The 15,277-nt window shown below is 35.5% G+C and overlaps 1 protein-coding gene and 1 non-coding gene across 2 annotated transcripts in view; both read right to left on the bottom strand.

The window, feature by feature from the left end:
- Positions 1–4,498, bottom strand: part of LOC132561371 (metalloprotease TIKI2-like) — a 98,053-nt gene extending 93,555 nt beyond the window's left edge. Inside the window, exon 1 of the mRNA XM_060226095.1 lies at positions 4,058–4,498. Coding sequence (XP_060082078.1) covers positions 4,058–4,156 — 99 coding nt within the window. The 5' untranslated portion in view covers positions 4,157–4,498. The remainder of the gene's footprint in view (positions 1–4,057) is intronic.
- Positions 4,499–5,960: 1,462 nt separating this feature from the next.
- Trnag-ucc (transfer RNA glycine (anticodon UCC)) lies at positions 5,961–6,032 on the bottom strand. The gene has a single exon. It is a non-coding gene; the product is annotated as a tRNA-Gly (tRNA).
- Between the last annotated feature and the right edge of the window lie 9,245 nt (positions 6,033–15,277).

Below are 15,277 nucleotides of genomic sequence, written 5' to 3' on the forward strand. Positions count from 1 at the left end.
AACCTTATTAGTGTTAGCCAGGTGTGTCCAACAAGAATTAATTTTCATAATCACAACCTCTACTTAGCCGTATCATACTGTAACAATCTGTCTAAGCTTTCATTTCTATACACTGAACCCATAGGGGCTGGCTAGTGTTTCTTCTCTCAGACGTAACACCATGTTTATCAAATCTTAATATACTACACATATTGTATTTTATTTTCTCACACCAACACACCCCATTTAGTCCAAATTAAACATTTTACCTGCTACAACGTTTTTTCTTCAAACTTTACGTAAGCTGGTTATAATTACTTCATTTTCATTAGATAATTCTTGTAAACAAATTTGGGTTTTTGGGGGTTTTTCTCCACAAGATTTAATATCCTCACAACAACCAAATTTAATAGGGATGAGTATCAAGAGGGAAGCCCAAGAGTTGCAAATAAAACACAAAAAGAAACAGCAGATCAGAGAGAAAGGGAAATATCGTAATCGGAATTACTACAATGGGAACTCAAGATCTGTTTCGATTCTGTTCAGTGTCCTTTTAGTACATTGCAGACATCGGAGAAACCACTCCAAAACTGCAGGCTGAATCCCACAACTAGTCGCTTCTTAATGACATGCAGTTAGATATGAAAGGGATATTCTGTCTCCATCCCCTGTATACATTACATGTGTCCCTCCAAACAAAAGATATGACTGACTAAAAAATACACCTTGCCATTAAAAGTATCTTTCCTGTCAAATATGATGAAAAATTGTAACTTTTACAAAGATATCTCCTTATTTTTCATCTTCTTACAAACATATTGGACGCAGTTTGCAGAACAACAGAATTAAGACATTCCTACTCAAAGTTTCATTAACATCCAAAATTTCCAGAAGTTTAAGAGGTTTTGAGTTCTCTCCTTTACCAGAGTTGAACCCATGGTGATGAGCACCGCAAACATGATCAAATATGTCTACAGTAACTTCTTGTGTTAAGGCTCGAGAACAAAATTTACAAAGATACCTTTTTAAAAATACTCTATTTGATAACAATTGAGAAATAAGCTAAAGCAGTAAGTTAGATGTAGGATGTGAAGAAAGTGTGGAAACTGAACCTTTTTATATTTGTAGAGATAATCAAAACCCTGATCAAGTGGGCGTGTTCTTTATTGCTCACCAATCAAACCATCCACACGACAAAATAGAACTACAAAAAATTCCCAAACAAATATTATTTCTAGTGGCAACCCTATTTAACATCAAGCTTGAACCATTTTGTGTTAAACGTGGGGATCAGGACGGGTGGAAACACTGCGTAGGCACTTCATGTGTGTTACTCCGAGAAACAAAGATTTGTGTAGTCATGACCTGTGAATTTAGTTGTAGAGGGTGTGAACACTCTTACACCTACCACAATTAGTAGGCACAGAATTCAAGAAGCCACCAGCTTTTTTTTTTTTTTTGACATTCTATGCATAAAATGTAACCTCTCAAACCTTAGGAAATTACTTTCTGGAAAAATAATACTGCTTAATTTTTTATATCATTATGTAGTATTAAGGTTTTATCAAATTTAATATGAATGTGTTATAAAAAGAAAAAAAATACTTATGGCATTTTAACAATAAATTATTACTCTTTGTTAAAATGAAACACAATGAAATATTACACCATTTATGAAAATGATTCTCCGTATTTTCAACAATAAAATGTAAGCCTGCACTGTATTTTACCATCAGGGTGAAACATTTCAGGTTTCCACTTAAAACCCATCAAAATGATTAAGGTACGTAATTCATCACACTTATGTTACCTACACAAGGAATTATGACTGGACAACATTCACTGTTTTCTCAATTTCTGACAAGAAACTGACGTTTTCTACATTATTTCTTTTACAGTATTACTGCCATTTTTTGTACTATCTGGCCATTTTCTTTACAAGAAATGCACTAAAAGAGACTCACATTGTCTTGCTGTAATACCTCCATCATGTCCAACTTTCAATTCTGCTGACATTTTTTTTTTATTTTGATTATTTGGAAGAAAATGCAACCCTGGTTTCTAATTTGAAATCTGTTTTCTATCATTCCTCAGAACTCTTGCTGCACTTAAAGCAGAAGGATTGTATTTAAGTAAAACTGTCTCTTTCTGTAACATAACATGATTCTGACTTTTAAATGCCGGTTCAAATAGTGAAATTTTGCCCTATTTATTTTTACAGTCAATTACAGATACTGCTTACCCTAGCTCAAAATATTCTTTTTCCCAAAATGAACAAAAAAATGTGAATGCTTTCCAAAATGGTAGAGAAAATAAGCCAGTATTTTCTCCAATTTATGTAGGCACAGATAAAATTCAGGTAAAAAATTTACTGTAGACTCACTACCTTAAAATAAGGCCGGCGGTGGCTCCTTCCCATTCAACCTTACGCTGACAAATATTTGTTGAAACATCAATGCCAAACATGTCACAGATGTTTTAGCTGACATTTACACCTTCAAATCAGTTTTTGTTAACCCCTTGGAAAGGTGACAAAAGTTTAATGATGGAAACGATCAATTTTCACACTTTCTCTAAACTCTTCAAGGTCACATATAGAAAATTTGAAAGGGGATATCAACGCTGAGGTAGATTTTGGTAGATTATAAAATGTTTTGAATACTGTAATCATGAACTGTCCTGGTGTATTGTACCTGTTTGTCTTTTAGCTCTAGATAGTATTTCAGGAGTATGAAATGATAAATGGCTTTTAATCTCAATCCTAATGATCTGAAAGGATCTTAATATTATAATCTTATTATTGACTTTAAAATTGGTTTACAGGGGTATAAAAACCACACAATGATATTAACAAAATATAATATCCAAATATCTGAATTCAACTTTTGAAGGCACTTATTATTCATACGATTCTGAATTCTAAATCATAATTTAGCTACAAAACCTGACTTTTTAATAACTTGCACATAAATTGGTTTGATCATACCAAATTAGCATTTTCATGAGATCTAGTAACTCAATTAACATCTTGCCTAGATGTTACATAATAAGTGCAATGGAATACCAATCATGTTTATTCTTTTTAAACAATGAAATATTTGTGATCTCACTTGAAATACCTTTATTCTTAAAACTGCATTTCAATTTCAAAACTATTAACTCAACTCTCAGTTGTTTTCAGAAACTGAATCCTGGCTGGTACACGAGTTTCAAATCCTGGTGGGGGAGGAGGGACATTGGTGTTAAGGCAGGGGTGATCAAAACAGGGTCACTACATAATTTTGTTGATATCAATTAACTGGTATCAGCAGTTGAAATTACTTGTTGTCCATTTCAATTGTTGTCAATTTCATAAATCTATTATTGAACTAAAAAAGTACAACTTTTTATCTTTCGAAAAAAGAAAAGAATATAACTGGTAGTTTCACAAATAAAATGCCCTTTTCACCTGGAAATTCAGAGTAACATTTTTAAAATATGTGAGAATTATACCACAAGTTTTTTTTTTTATCAAACGAAATATGAAAAAAAACATAAAATAAATTTTGACAGACATTTCATTCAACAAGAGGCCAACTCAAGAAATTTTGGGGTCGATGGCATGATTGGTATGGGGTCCTGTTACAACTATCTGACCCTTCATGAGAGGGGTCCACTTATCTATAATTATATATCGTCAGGGGGTCAACCAGTTAGAGCTGTGGATATCTTTGTGCATACTGTGACTGGCCTTCTGCTAACCAAAGAACAGAGCTCTGTACAATCGGTTCTCTCAGTTCCCCATATAAATAAAAGTAGAAATGGAAAGACATTTCTGTCACACTTCAAGATATTTATGAGAAAAGAATAATATTCCATTCTCTATAAACGCTTATCGTTATATTTTCTATAAAACCCAGACAAACATTCATTTTTTACTGAATTCTATTTAATCTTTAAATAAATAAAGTTTTATGACTGACTTTTTAATTATTAAACGAATGTCCTATACTGTTGATATATACCTTGTAAGCACTGATCTTAAACAATATTTATGAATACTATTTATTTTTAAAATCCGAATAATTGTCATACTTACATTTTCTTGAGTCCTACATGGGAGTCTCTGACTTGGTTCCTTGTCTGATAAACCAGTATGAATGGTAATTAAAAGAATTACTGATAAATAATCTATCATTTTGACGTAGCATCGTATTCATTTAAACTTGATCACGTGAACTCCATTGCCACAAAACTTTCGTTATTCCTTCATCTTCAGCCTCTGCAGTGAATAATCCGTAGGTTTGTAATAATCCGCCCCAGGGTCCATGGGTCGACCTGCAGGCCTCACGTCTCAGTCGCGACTGACCGCTAGCCGGTGTCCAGCGTAGGTAATAAAGGGCGGTGATCCTCGTGTCGCTTTAAACTCTATACTAGAAATGAGTTCCATTTTCACACCAAACATAATTTCTTCGTAGGTACGTCGGTTCATATGCTATGTGTACACACTGCTCAAACACACGGCTTTCCCATTGGTTCTTTCCAACTCCGGAATATAAATAGCACGTGTCTTTACGCGAACGATAAAAACTTGGGCAGTTACGGTCAATTCAACGCAACCGCTTTCTTCATGAATTGAAGTTCTGGTTCGCTGTGAAATTCTGATGCATAATATATAAGCAGGTCATACGTGCGGTCGCATAAATAAATTGTACACCAACTGTGGTTTACATAACCTGGATGGCGCGCTAACTTCACCTGTACCGCTTGTGATTAACTTTTTCAGGTATAGAATTCACAGTTATATGTATAGCAGTAGTATATTGACCCCTAAACAATGTAGCAATTAAATTCTTTGGGAACCGCAAATGTCTAAAAACTAAATGATTTATGAATATGTGAAATAGTCTTAATTTCATAGTAATAATATTGTGCGCCACCTCGTTAGTTAAAGGGACAATTGGTATTTGAGAGAACGCTGGCGACCCTAGCGTGGTTTTGGTTGACTGACTGCACTACGAGCCCTACCGATGGCAGATAGACATCAAAAGATTTACCAGATCAACAATGCTACCGATTAGCTATAAAACAGTCGTTGATCAATGTATATTTGTCTCGCCGCCCGGGGGTAATGGTGTACCGTTGTACGATTGAGGGGGCGGAAAATGGTCGCACGGGTCGTTTTACAAAGATACATCAAAAGTTACATTGGTTCAACCGGGTTTTCTTTTTTTCAGTCTAATTACGTAACGGATTCGTATTTCACCATTTAAATGTCTTTTTTTCCTGAACATATATATAAATATCAACCTGTTACTCTCCATCTGAACTTTTAACTTTAAATGTGTCAATTTAAAATCAATTTACAGAAGAAATCGATTTGAAGAATATTGCACGGATTAAGAATGTTCAACTTGAGCTGGTTATGATTTCTGTAATATTGTTTTGTTTCTTTTTTAATCCAAGAACTAGACATTGTATACACGTAAGAAGCTAATAGAATGGATTATATATATATATACTGCAAACAATGAAGTCACTTCTATTGATCTTAATCATATTTGCTAAAAAGAATTAATATAGAAAAACACACTAAAGAGCTGTAACATCACACACATTTAGGCGATTTAAGGATTAAATCCGTTTAACTGGGTCTGATTCGTAAACAAACACGACCCTTTTTTCGCTAACACGTCGTCGTCTCGACGAAGGTCTTGTTTACGTACATACAATAGTTCTAATTATACAGACATGCAATTTATCTTTGTTAAAACACGGACTTAGGTATATGAAAGCCCGAGGCTAAAGAAAAACGAATAACTCGTTTGCAATACTAGGAAATATCATTTTAATCAGAAGCACAAAATTATGACGACAAACAAAATATGACTTAATGAACATTTAAAGGTTATAATTTACAACAAATACTTAGAAACATAAAACATAAAAGTAAGTGAAAAGAATGATGGTTTGAAGGGGGGAAAAAATAATAAAAACAAATGTGCGTCGGCCGGGAGTCGAACCCGGATCGACTGCTTGGAAGGCAACCATGCTGACCGTTACACCACCGACGCCTTGGCGAAATGGAAGACTTTTTTGTATATAAGCAGTGGCTTGTAAACCGACCGGAAACTAATGTAAACATGAATCACATGGTTAGTGTCTGCTATGATAAAGGGAAAGAGTTGTTTCCATATCGATATTTCTGTCTTGTAAGTAACACAACCGAATAACACATGATATTGTTGTCGAAACTCCAGTTCTCAAAATACTGCATGGAGCTTAGAGCAAGGACAATAGAGCTGTATTTTCGATATTAGACTGAGTACAATGTGAAACGGAAAAAAAAAATTGTAATTGGCACCGAAAACATTTTTATTATGTTCTTTTAAATGATCTTGACCGAGTGTAGAAAGGTATGAATAGCATGGGATGTGTAATATAGATTACAGCTATTGCACATTTTTCAAAAACATCCTTATCTACCTACCCTGTTTTTTATCAGACAAAAACCGGAAGCACACAAAAACACACATATATTTTCCGTATATAGATAATACGTGACCACTGCCTTAGAATATAAACTGTAGCGTGTGTAGCTTGGGTGAAGAAAGAAAAAAGTGGGGAGCATCTGGCTAAATATGTGGCAGGTGTGTTCCGACAATTTCAGCTCTAGTGGCAGGATAAAATTATACTCTGAACCGAACTATAAGAAATACTGATACTAGAACTACATTTTCTTCGTATTTATTAATGGTTGCTGTATAACTTAAACACAAAGTGATTCGAATATGTATGGCGTACGTATATAATGCAAAATGTTTGAAATATGAATTTGGCATACCCTTTAAGAGATAATCTAGAAGTATAATGTAATATCGCTACCAACTGAAGGTCAGGGATATTATGCCTTTAATGCTGATTGCGCAGTTCTATTTAGATAACGAAATATTCACAAAATTCCATCAACGTTGTTCAACAAAAACAAAGTTGTCGACCTATATTGTTTACTGGTCAAACATTCCTGGTTTGTGTTTAAAAAAAAAGGCCTGAACGACTTAAACTGCTCGACGTTGAAGTGTAGGACTCCAGAGAGACGTGTTTTGACAAACAAGACTGGTCGAAGTTGGTGTAAGATAGTAGAAGAAAATCCCACATACGTATGTTTGTATAACATTGCCAGACGTGTTGACAGATTGAGATAATAGTTGGCTTTAGATAGGATGTCTGGCTGTCAAATTGTCTCAAACAAAGATGTCTAACATACATTGCACGACTAGTATATGTTTGTGCAAAACGTCACACCAGACGTGACGTCAGCTTTCGCTGTACAATTATTTATAAACACCGGTCACCACATATTGTTCTAAGGAAAGACAGCCTCAGAAAGTCTACAGTACATTCATCTATTTATTTTATTACAGGATCGGCCGTCTTTAACGATAAAAAATTATAGATACTTAAGGGCCAAAAATAATGAAACTGAGTTTATCGTAATATGTTTCAGATAGCGACAATGAAAATTACACCTAACTCATGAAAGCAGGGACGTATAATACGTATTATACGTCCCCGATGAAAGGTTTCTGTTTTGTAAAATGTCAAAGAAAGCTATATCATCGTTTGTTTATGGAACCACTTAATCTGAAAGTAAATTTAAAACAGCTGATAGTTTTTGTAACTTCTCAAAAAAAAAAAAAAAACGCAAGCGAACAACATCTTTAATACAAATTGTAGAGTCAGATACAACGAGAGCCAAACAATAAATCTAGACCGGGAGATGCAATGCCCCATAACTCAATAAATCTCATAATTTTAATCATTATCTTTATCATAAGTCTGCTCTAATTATATTTGATAATCTTAGAACAATGTTAAGCACGTGTATATTCTGAATCATGTCACTATTCCAATGATTTCAAACGTAGCATGCAGGTTACGAGTAACACGCCAGTAATGGTATACTCCAAATTATGGGTTGAGACCTGTTCTTTCTATCGGAGATAATATAAGTTCTTTTACTGATGATCAATCATCAAAAAAAAATGTATGAATAATCATACTTGATTCAGCTTTTATAGGTCATCGTATGTACCGCATTTCCTATCTTCGTTCAACATTGTGAACATAGAATATAATCTTTGATGAAGACTTGCCTACTGACCCAATGTTTCTCAGATATTTGGGTGAACTTTACTTATCCTTTGTATCGTGGCACGTGATATAGACCGTGAAACACATCAACGGTTATCTGGTGTATACTCAGCTACTAACTGGTTAAATATTATTAATGTATTAATATTTCAACGTAAATATTAACATTTTGCATTCTTGTTTGAAATCAAATTAAAATATTCGGAACATATCAAAATGTGTTTCTGTTGTCACTGTTTGGTAACAGTTTAAATATTTCTGTAACATAATGCTATATATTAAACTACAAACCTGTCAATATCGATATCAAGCCGACAATTAGATCAATAGGCGGTCAATAAAAAATTAAATGTCATTTCTGTACAGCCAAAGCTACCTTATACCCCAGCTGTTCCGTCGTATACTTGTTTCTTCTTCTTTTAATGTCCTAGATCCTTGATGTTTTGCGGCGATGTTACTTTATATTTTCATTGGGTAATGGTATTGAATTCTGATCTCAGAGTTACCGCCCTTCGTTTCACTCTTTCAATATGGTATAGCAGCAGCGCGACAGCTGGTTGAGGCCGAGAATGTTGAGGAAAAACCCGTATGATACAAGAGAATGTGAAATAGTTAAAAAGTTGGATGAATAAAGAAATGATAGAAATATCGTACCAAATGATAGCGACCTTAATAATTTGAATCTGATTGAAAATATCTACATGCAAGGAAACATTATACTTCGGGCTCAATGAGGGAAGTGAGTGGTAGGAGGGGAACAGGACGAGAAAGCACCTGGAAGAGATTAAAATAACAAAAACATAACTTTTATATAAATAGAATTGTTCATAGAACTGGTTTAAAAGTCCAAGTGCGAGATGAAAATTGTGCTTGGTAGATGCATGGACTCGGGACATAACTAGTAAGTAAAAGTTTGGCTTTGTTTTGTTTTATTTGTTCTTAGCAGGACAAGAATAGTAAATTAAATGTCCCAGATGTAAAAGGTGTAAAAATTCACAGGTTGAAACAAGAATAAACAAGAAAACACAAAGTAATAATTTCACGCTAAAGAACACAAATAAAACGGGAACCATTTCCACCTTTTCCCATTTTTATCGGCGTACAAATCATACTCACAAACCACACGCAGTAACATAGCAGTGTATACAACGGTAACCTTCATGAAAATCAACCCGGGCACGTACGAACCATGCCATCAACTATACACCATTTTGTCATAAGTAGTCATAATATCGCCAGCTCCCCGAGTCCCGATAGGACTTTTTTAACCGTAAGAGCTTTACGTAAGTATATAAAATGTCGGTTCTAATTTTGTCTAAAGCGTTGAGATCGAGAGTGACATTATCCAGCAGACGGTAGCCATTAGCGCCACCGGCAAAGCCAACCTGGAACCATATGAATCCGAGATTGAAAAATCCGCGCTCCTGGCACTCCTAAATGCATGCCCCGTTGTATGCGACTGCATACCACAGCAGGGGAGACGGTATGTTTTTTAACGTGAGAAAACGTCACAGCCTAGCATATTTATGTAAAAGATCGTCGCTTGACATCATATCTCTAAGAGTAGATCGTATTTGAAAACATGTTTTTTTCCAGTTTCTTCTCAGTTTTTATCCAAAATACGCATCGGCTATAAAACTAGAAATCTTTTGAGAGTAAATTCAAGATTTTATTGATTCGTTTTGTATTTATGCACGTGAAGGTGTGTAAAATGTTTGCATTTTGGGCCTTCAACGCAGGGTACCAAAATCACGACGCACTTATCCTCCGTAGTGGTGCGACGAAGGAAAAGGCACCCTGGGGGATTCATAACCGGGGAGTGCCACAGTCAGTTTATCATGCACATTTAATGATAATGTGAAAAAAATCATAGCGTCTCTATTATCCTCATAGCAGTATGATAATGTTTTGTTTTTTCATTTTTTACTTTATTGAGAAGGAAAGACTGTCAAAGCCACTATGTCTAAATGATACAATACTGTGTACATTAATGTGACTACTAGTCTGTTCACTGAGGTTGCCGGGTTTTTCATTAGATATAACGATAAGGTCTGATTTTTTAAAAACATTTCTTTTCTCGCTACAATGCTTAAGACATTGTTACGTATCAAAACTCTCGATAGCGCGAATTTACATTTTGCCAAATTGATGTTTGTCGCCTTCTATAATGAAACAAAAATAAAGAAAAAACGAAATTGATGCAAAGTGAGGATGAAAAAAACTCACAAGAAGCAAAATGCAAAGAAAGGAAAACGCATAGATAAAAAAAAATCAGTTTAAGTTTAATGATGATAATTAAACACTGTTTTAACAAATTACGTAAGTACTTTTTGGCCTTTTATGTTGATTTGTCTGTTATCGTTTAGAGACCGCTATTGAGGGTCATAAAATAGTTTAGACATAGCTGATAAACTGATGATATCTTAACGGAACAAGAGGAACTGGCGTCAAACGGGAAGGGAGAGAAATGTTTTTATTCGCTTCCTTGATTAAAAGTTAGTATCTATTAATATACAAGTTAAACGGTTTTTTTTTCTCATTCACACAGCCAGAATGATATAAGATAATGGAAAGAATGATCGATGATTAAAAAAGTAACAAAATAGTTTTACTCTTCCATACGAAGCCAGGCGTCCGAAAGATGGGACTTATTTGTGCCGTGGTGGACATTTCGTCCGTGGTTTGTCTGTCTGTGACGAGGCCACATTTTCTGTGGATTTCTATAATAACTTTCTTTAATCTCCTAATAATTAACTGTCAACCTCAATATAATCGAATCACATTACTTTCTTAATAATCTCTCTACCTATCTTAAATCAATAAACATCCACCTCACATCAGTGAACACTCTCTCTGATTTACACAGCTGACCACTCCGACACTGCTCTCTTATTAGACTATTAATTTGAATAACCGGACACTCCATCTCTACCTTAAAATGTTTCTATCACAACTCTCAAAGACAACACTTTTTCACACGTCCGTAAATAATAACCATGACGACTATTTCTCAAAAACAATATATCTGAATTTTTTTTTGGGACCAAGTTGTGCAAAATACTTTTGTTTATCGACTTAAAAACAAAATGGCTACAAGACGGTCATTTTGGATGTCCAGGTCAGGGTTCGATATAGATAATAATAAAACATCACTTTTGTTTTGAGATATGGCTGTGAAAATGCATTTTTTAAATCTTTGTATTGTCGCTGTTTTACCGTAAATACTCAATATTATTTCCTTTTCTAGTATTTTGCACAAGTTTTCTTTCGTCCGTAGTTGTGCAACTTAACTACACTATATGTGTACAGAAGATCTTTGGTTGATCACGGGCCAAACGATTTCTTTTTCTTTGACTGCTCACGGGCCGAGGCCCCTCTTTGACTGCTCACGAGGATCGCTATCTTGGCTGTTCAAGGGATGACGATCTCTTTTTTGATCAATGAACAAAGATATCCTTTTTTGTTCAAAGTACGAGGTTCTCTTCCTAACCTGTTTATTGGACGAGGATCTCACAAGTTATCGACAACTGAACTACACATTTTATTTCACAACTTGTATTCCTGTTGTTGGACGGATGATCACAAGAGGTCTTATTGCGAAAAAAAGGAAAACTGAAAGAAGCCAAAGAGAGTGACCGACTAGTAATATCTAAATGGACGACTTATGTATCTGGTGTTGGAGTCGGTATTCAAACTCCATATCACGTGGCCAACACCAACAATAATTTTCCACTAAAACTGGCCCCAAACCAGACACCTTGGAGGGAATGGAACACCAAACATCTAATTGGAAATCAGGTTGAAATATGAAGTGCAGAATGAATAGACGTTTAAAGAAAATTTTGATGTCGGACAAGAGGGCAATATAATAGATGAAAGTGAAGCGTGTGTTTTAAAAATTAAGCAACACCGGACAGAAAAAAATAACCCTGATCGAGCCCTTATGATAACATTCAGGCAAATACTTTTTCACTTAATTTTAAAGAAAAAATCATTGCATGCTTTGAAACAAGTTATTTGATCAAAATGATATCAATTGATTTTAATGTTGCCATATTATGAAAAGCAAAATATAAAAAAAAAAAAAAAAATAGACATAGCATATATTTTGATCAGATATAATTTACAGATGACTTTTATTTGATACAGCAGTTTACTGTTATTATGAGAATATCTAAGTGCGACATACAGAGCTAAATTGGGAAAGATGGCAGCCATGACACGTAAAAGAATACGTAAATGAAGAGATAACATGTTTTAACAGACCATTCAAATTTCGTCCTGGTAAACAAGCCAGCATGACCAGGTTTGATGCTAGGTGCCGTCGGCTGTAAATTTCAGTATGATAGCACTATATGATCAGATTCAGTTTCGCACCATTACAAGGAGGCTTCAACATGAACACACAGGATTCCCGAAAACACATACACTCACTTTTAACTGGTTGGACAGCAGTACTTAAATGGCCATAGCCTTAACAAATATAGGAGAAACCATGCCAAAGACCGGCCCATCACCATGGGAACAGATCCAAACATGTATATTTGGTATAAAACATTGGCAAAGTGACTCAAAAGTCAATACTTTTACCATTTAAAAATATTCAGCGTTAAACTTATGATGTACAGTGTGCAGTAAGTCTACTACAACATGAAAACAGACTGATATGGTAATACTTTCTGACTCACATGAAATCAATGGGCAGCAGTTACTTGGTACTTCTGTTCTAACTGGCATAATCTTACATCAGATCCTTCCTATGTTGGTTTTGTATCTGGAAATCAACCAAGGTAGCAAGGCAGTAAAACCAAAACAAAATCAGTAGAAATATTGTAACATATAATTGATCCATTTAAAAGAAAAAAACTTCCAGTATTGTTCATCAAGTTAGAGCCGACTTTTGTGATAGCTCTATACCTGTCGCCAGGGATATATCAGATTTATATATCTGCTTTGTCCATCTATGTCTGATCCATTACTTCAGTATCCACTCATCTGTTTGAAATGTCTATGTTTAAATTCTGGGACCTCAAATGATTATCCAAATTACAGTATGTGAATACATTTTGGGAAAGCAGTATCAGGAAAGGAATCAAGGTCATTTATGTCTTGAACTTTAACCTATGACCCTAAGTGAACAAAGATATGTAGGTGCAACTTTTTTCCCAATGCTATTTATATGTTGGTACAAGATGCAGCAGCAAAGATGTGAAATTATTGGTAAATGAAATTACTCATCCTTTCAATTAGGAAAGTCAATGAACGGACTGTGGGTTATATAAGCATATCCTGGCAATACTTGTCAAAGAAAGTAGGTCAGAGATTGAAATACTTGTCTGATAGACCCAATTACATTATACATTCAAAAATTTATCTCAAATGGTGCAGACATGGGTGTATCAGTTCACTAAATTACTTTGTCAGCAAATCAGGAGTGTTCATGGTTGGAGCTGAGGTTTTCTTAAAAGGTTAAACAGTTGTAAAGCATTATTGATATCAAAATTTATTGCAGACTAAAAACATTCTTCTTGTTTATCCTGAACTCTCAACACCATGCTATCAATCTGACTTAGTACATTTGCACTGGGGTTGAAAATCTGTGCTGCCCCTACAATTACGAGCCTCTGTCAAGTGATCAAATCTCTGTCGAGTGATCAAATCTATACTGCCCCTACAATTACGAGCCTCTGTCAAGTGATCAAATCTCTGTCGAGTGATCAAATCTATACTGCCTCTACAATTACGAGCCTCTGTCGAGTGATCAAATCTATACTGCCCCTACAATTACGAGCCTCTGTCGAGTGATCAAATCTATACTGCCTCTACAATTACGAGCCTCTGTCGAGTGATCAAATCTATACTGCCTCTACAATTACGAGCCTCTGTCGAGTGATCAAATCTATACTGCCCCTACAATTACGAGCCTCTGTCGAGTGATCAAATCTATACTGCCCCTACAATTACGAGCCTCTGTCGAGTGATCAAATCTATACTGCCCCTACAATTACGAGCCTCTGTCAAGTGATCAAATCTCTGTCGAGTGATCAAATCTATACTGCCTCTACAAGCCTCTGTCGAGTGATCATGGAGATTTATAGACCTCACACTTTATACTAACTACATTACAATGTTCACATTGTACTTAAAATCTAATGCTTTTTATGGCAAATTAGCCCAAAAACTTAACATCCAATTGTTCTACAATCTTGTCACCTTACTCCGAACTGTTCTATAATCCAGTCACCTTACTCCGAACTGTTCTATAATCCAGTCACCTTACTCCCAACTATTCTATAATCCAGTCACCTTACTCCCAACTGTTCTATAATCCAGTCACCTTACTCCGAACTGTTCTATAATCCAGTCACCTTACTCCCAACTGTTCTATAATCCAGTCACCTTACTCCCAACTGTTCTATAATCCAGTCACCTTACTCCCAACTGTTCTATAATCCAGTCACCTTACTCCAAACTGTGGTATAATCCAGTCACCTTACTCCCAACTGTTCTATAATCCAGTCACCTTACTCCCAACTGTTCTATAATCCAGTCACCTTACGTCCACCTGTTCTATAATCCAGTCACCGTACGTCCACCTCTTCTATAATCCAGTCACCTTACTCCCAACTGTTCTAAAATCCAGTCACCTTACGTCCACCTGTTCTATAATCCAGTCACCGTACGTCCACCTGTTCTATAATCCAGTCACCGTACGTCCACCTGTTCTATAATCCAGCCACCTTACTCCCAACTGTTCTAAAATCCAGTCACCTTACTCCCAACTGTTCTATAATCCAGTCACCTTACTCCCATCTGTGATATAATCCAGTCACCTTACTCCCACCTGTTCTATAATCCAGTCACCTTACTCCCAACTGTTATATAATCCAGTCACCTTACTCCCAACCGTTATATAATCCAGTCACCTTACTCCCAACCGTTCTATAATCCAGTCACCTTACTCCCAACTGTTATATAATCCAGTCACCTTATGTCCACCTGTTATATAATCAAGTCACCTTACTCCGAACTGTTCTATAATCCAGTCACCTTACTCCCAACTGTTCTATAATCCAGTCACCTTACTCCCAACTGTTCTATAATCCAGTCACCTTACTCCCAACTGTTCTATAATCCAGTCACCTTACTCCCACCTGTTCTATAA

This window comes from Ylistrum balloti, unplaced genomic scaffold, assembly GCF_031769215.1.
Source record: "Ylistrum balloti isolate Yb309-2 unplaced genomic scaffold, AGI_CSIRO_Ybal_v1 Utg371196, whole genome shotgun sequence".
In the NCBI taxonomy this organism is placed as follows: domain Eukaryota; kingdom Metazoa; phylum Mollusca; class Bivalvia; order Pectinida; family Pectinidae; genus Ylistrum; species Ylistrum balloti.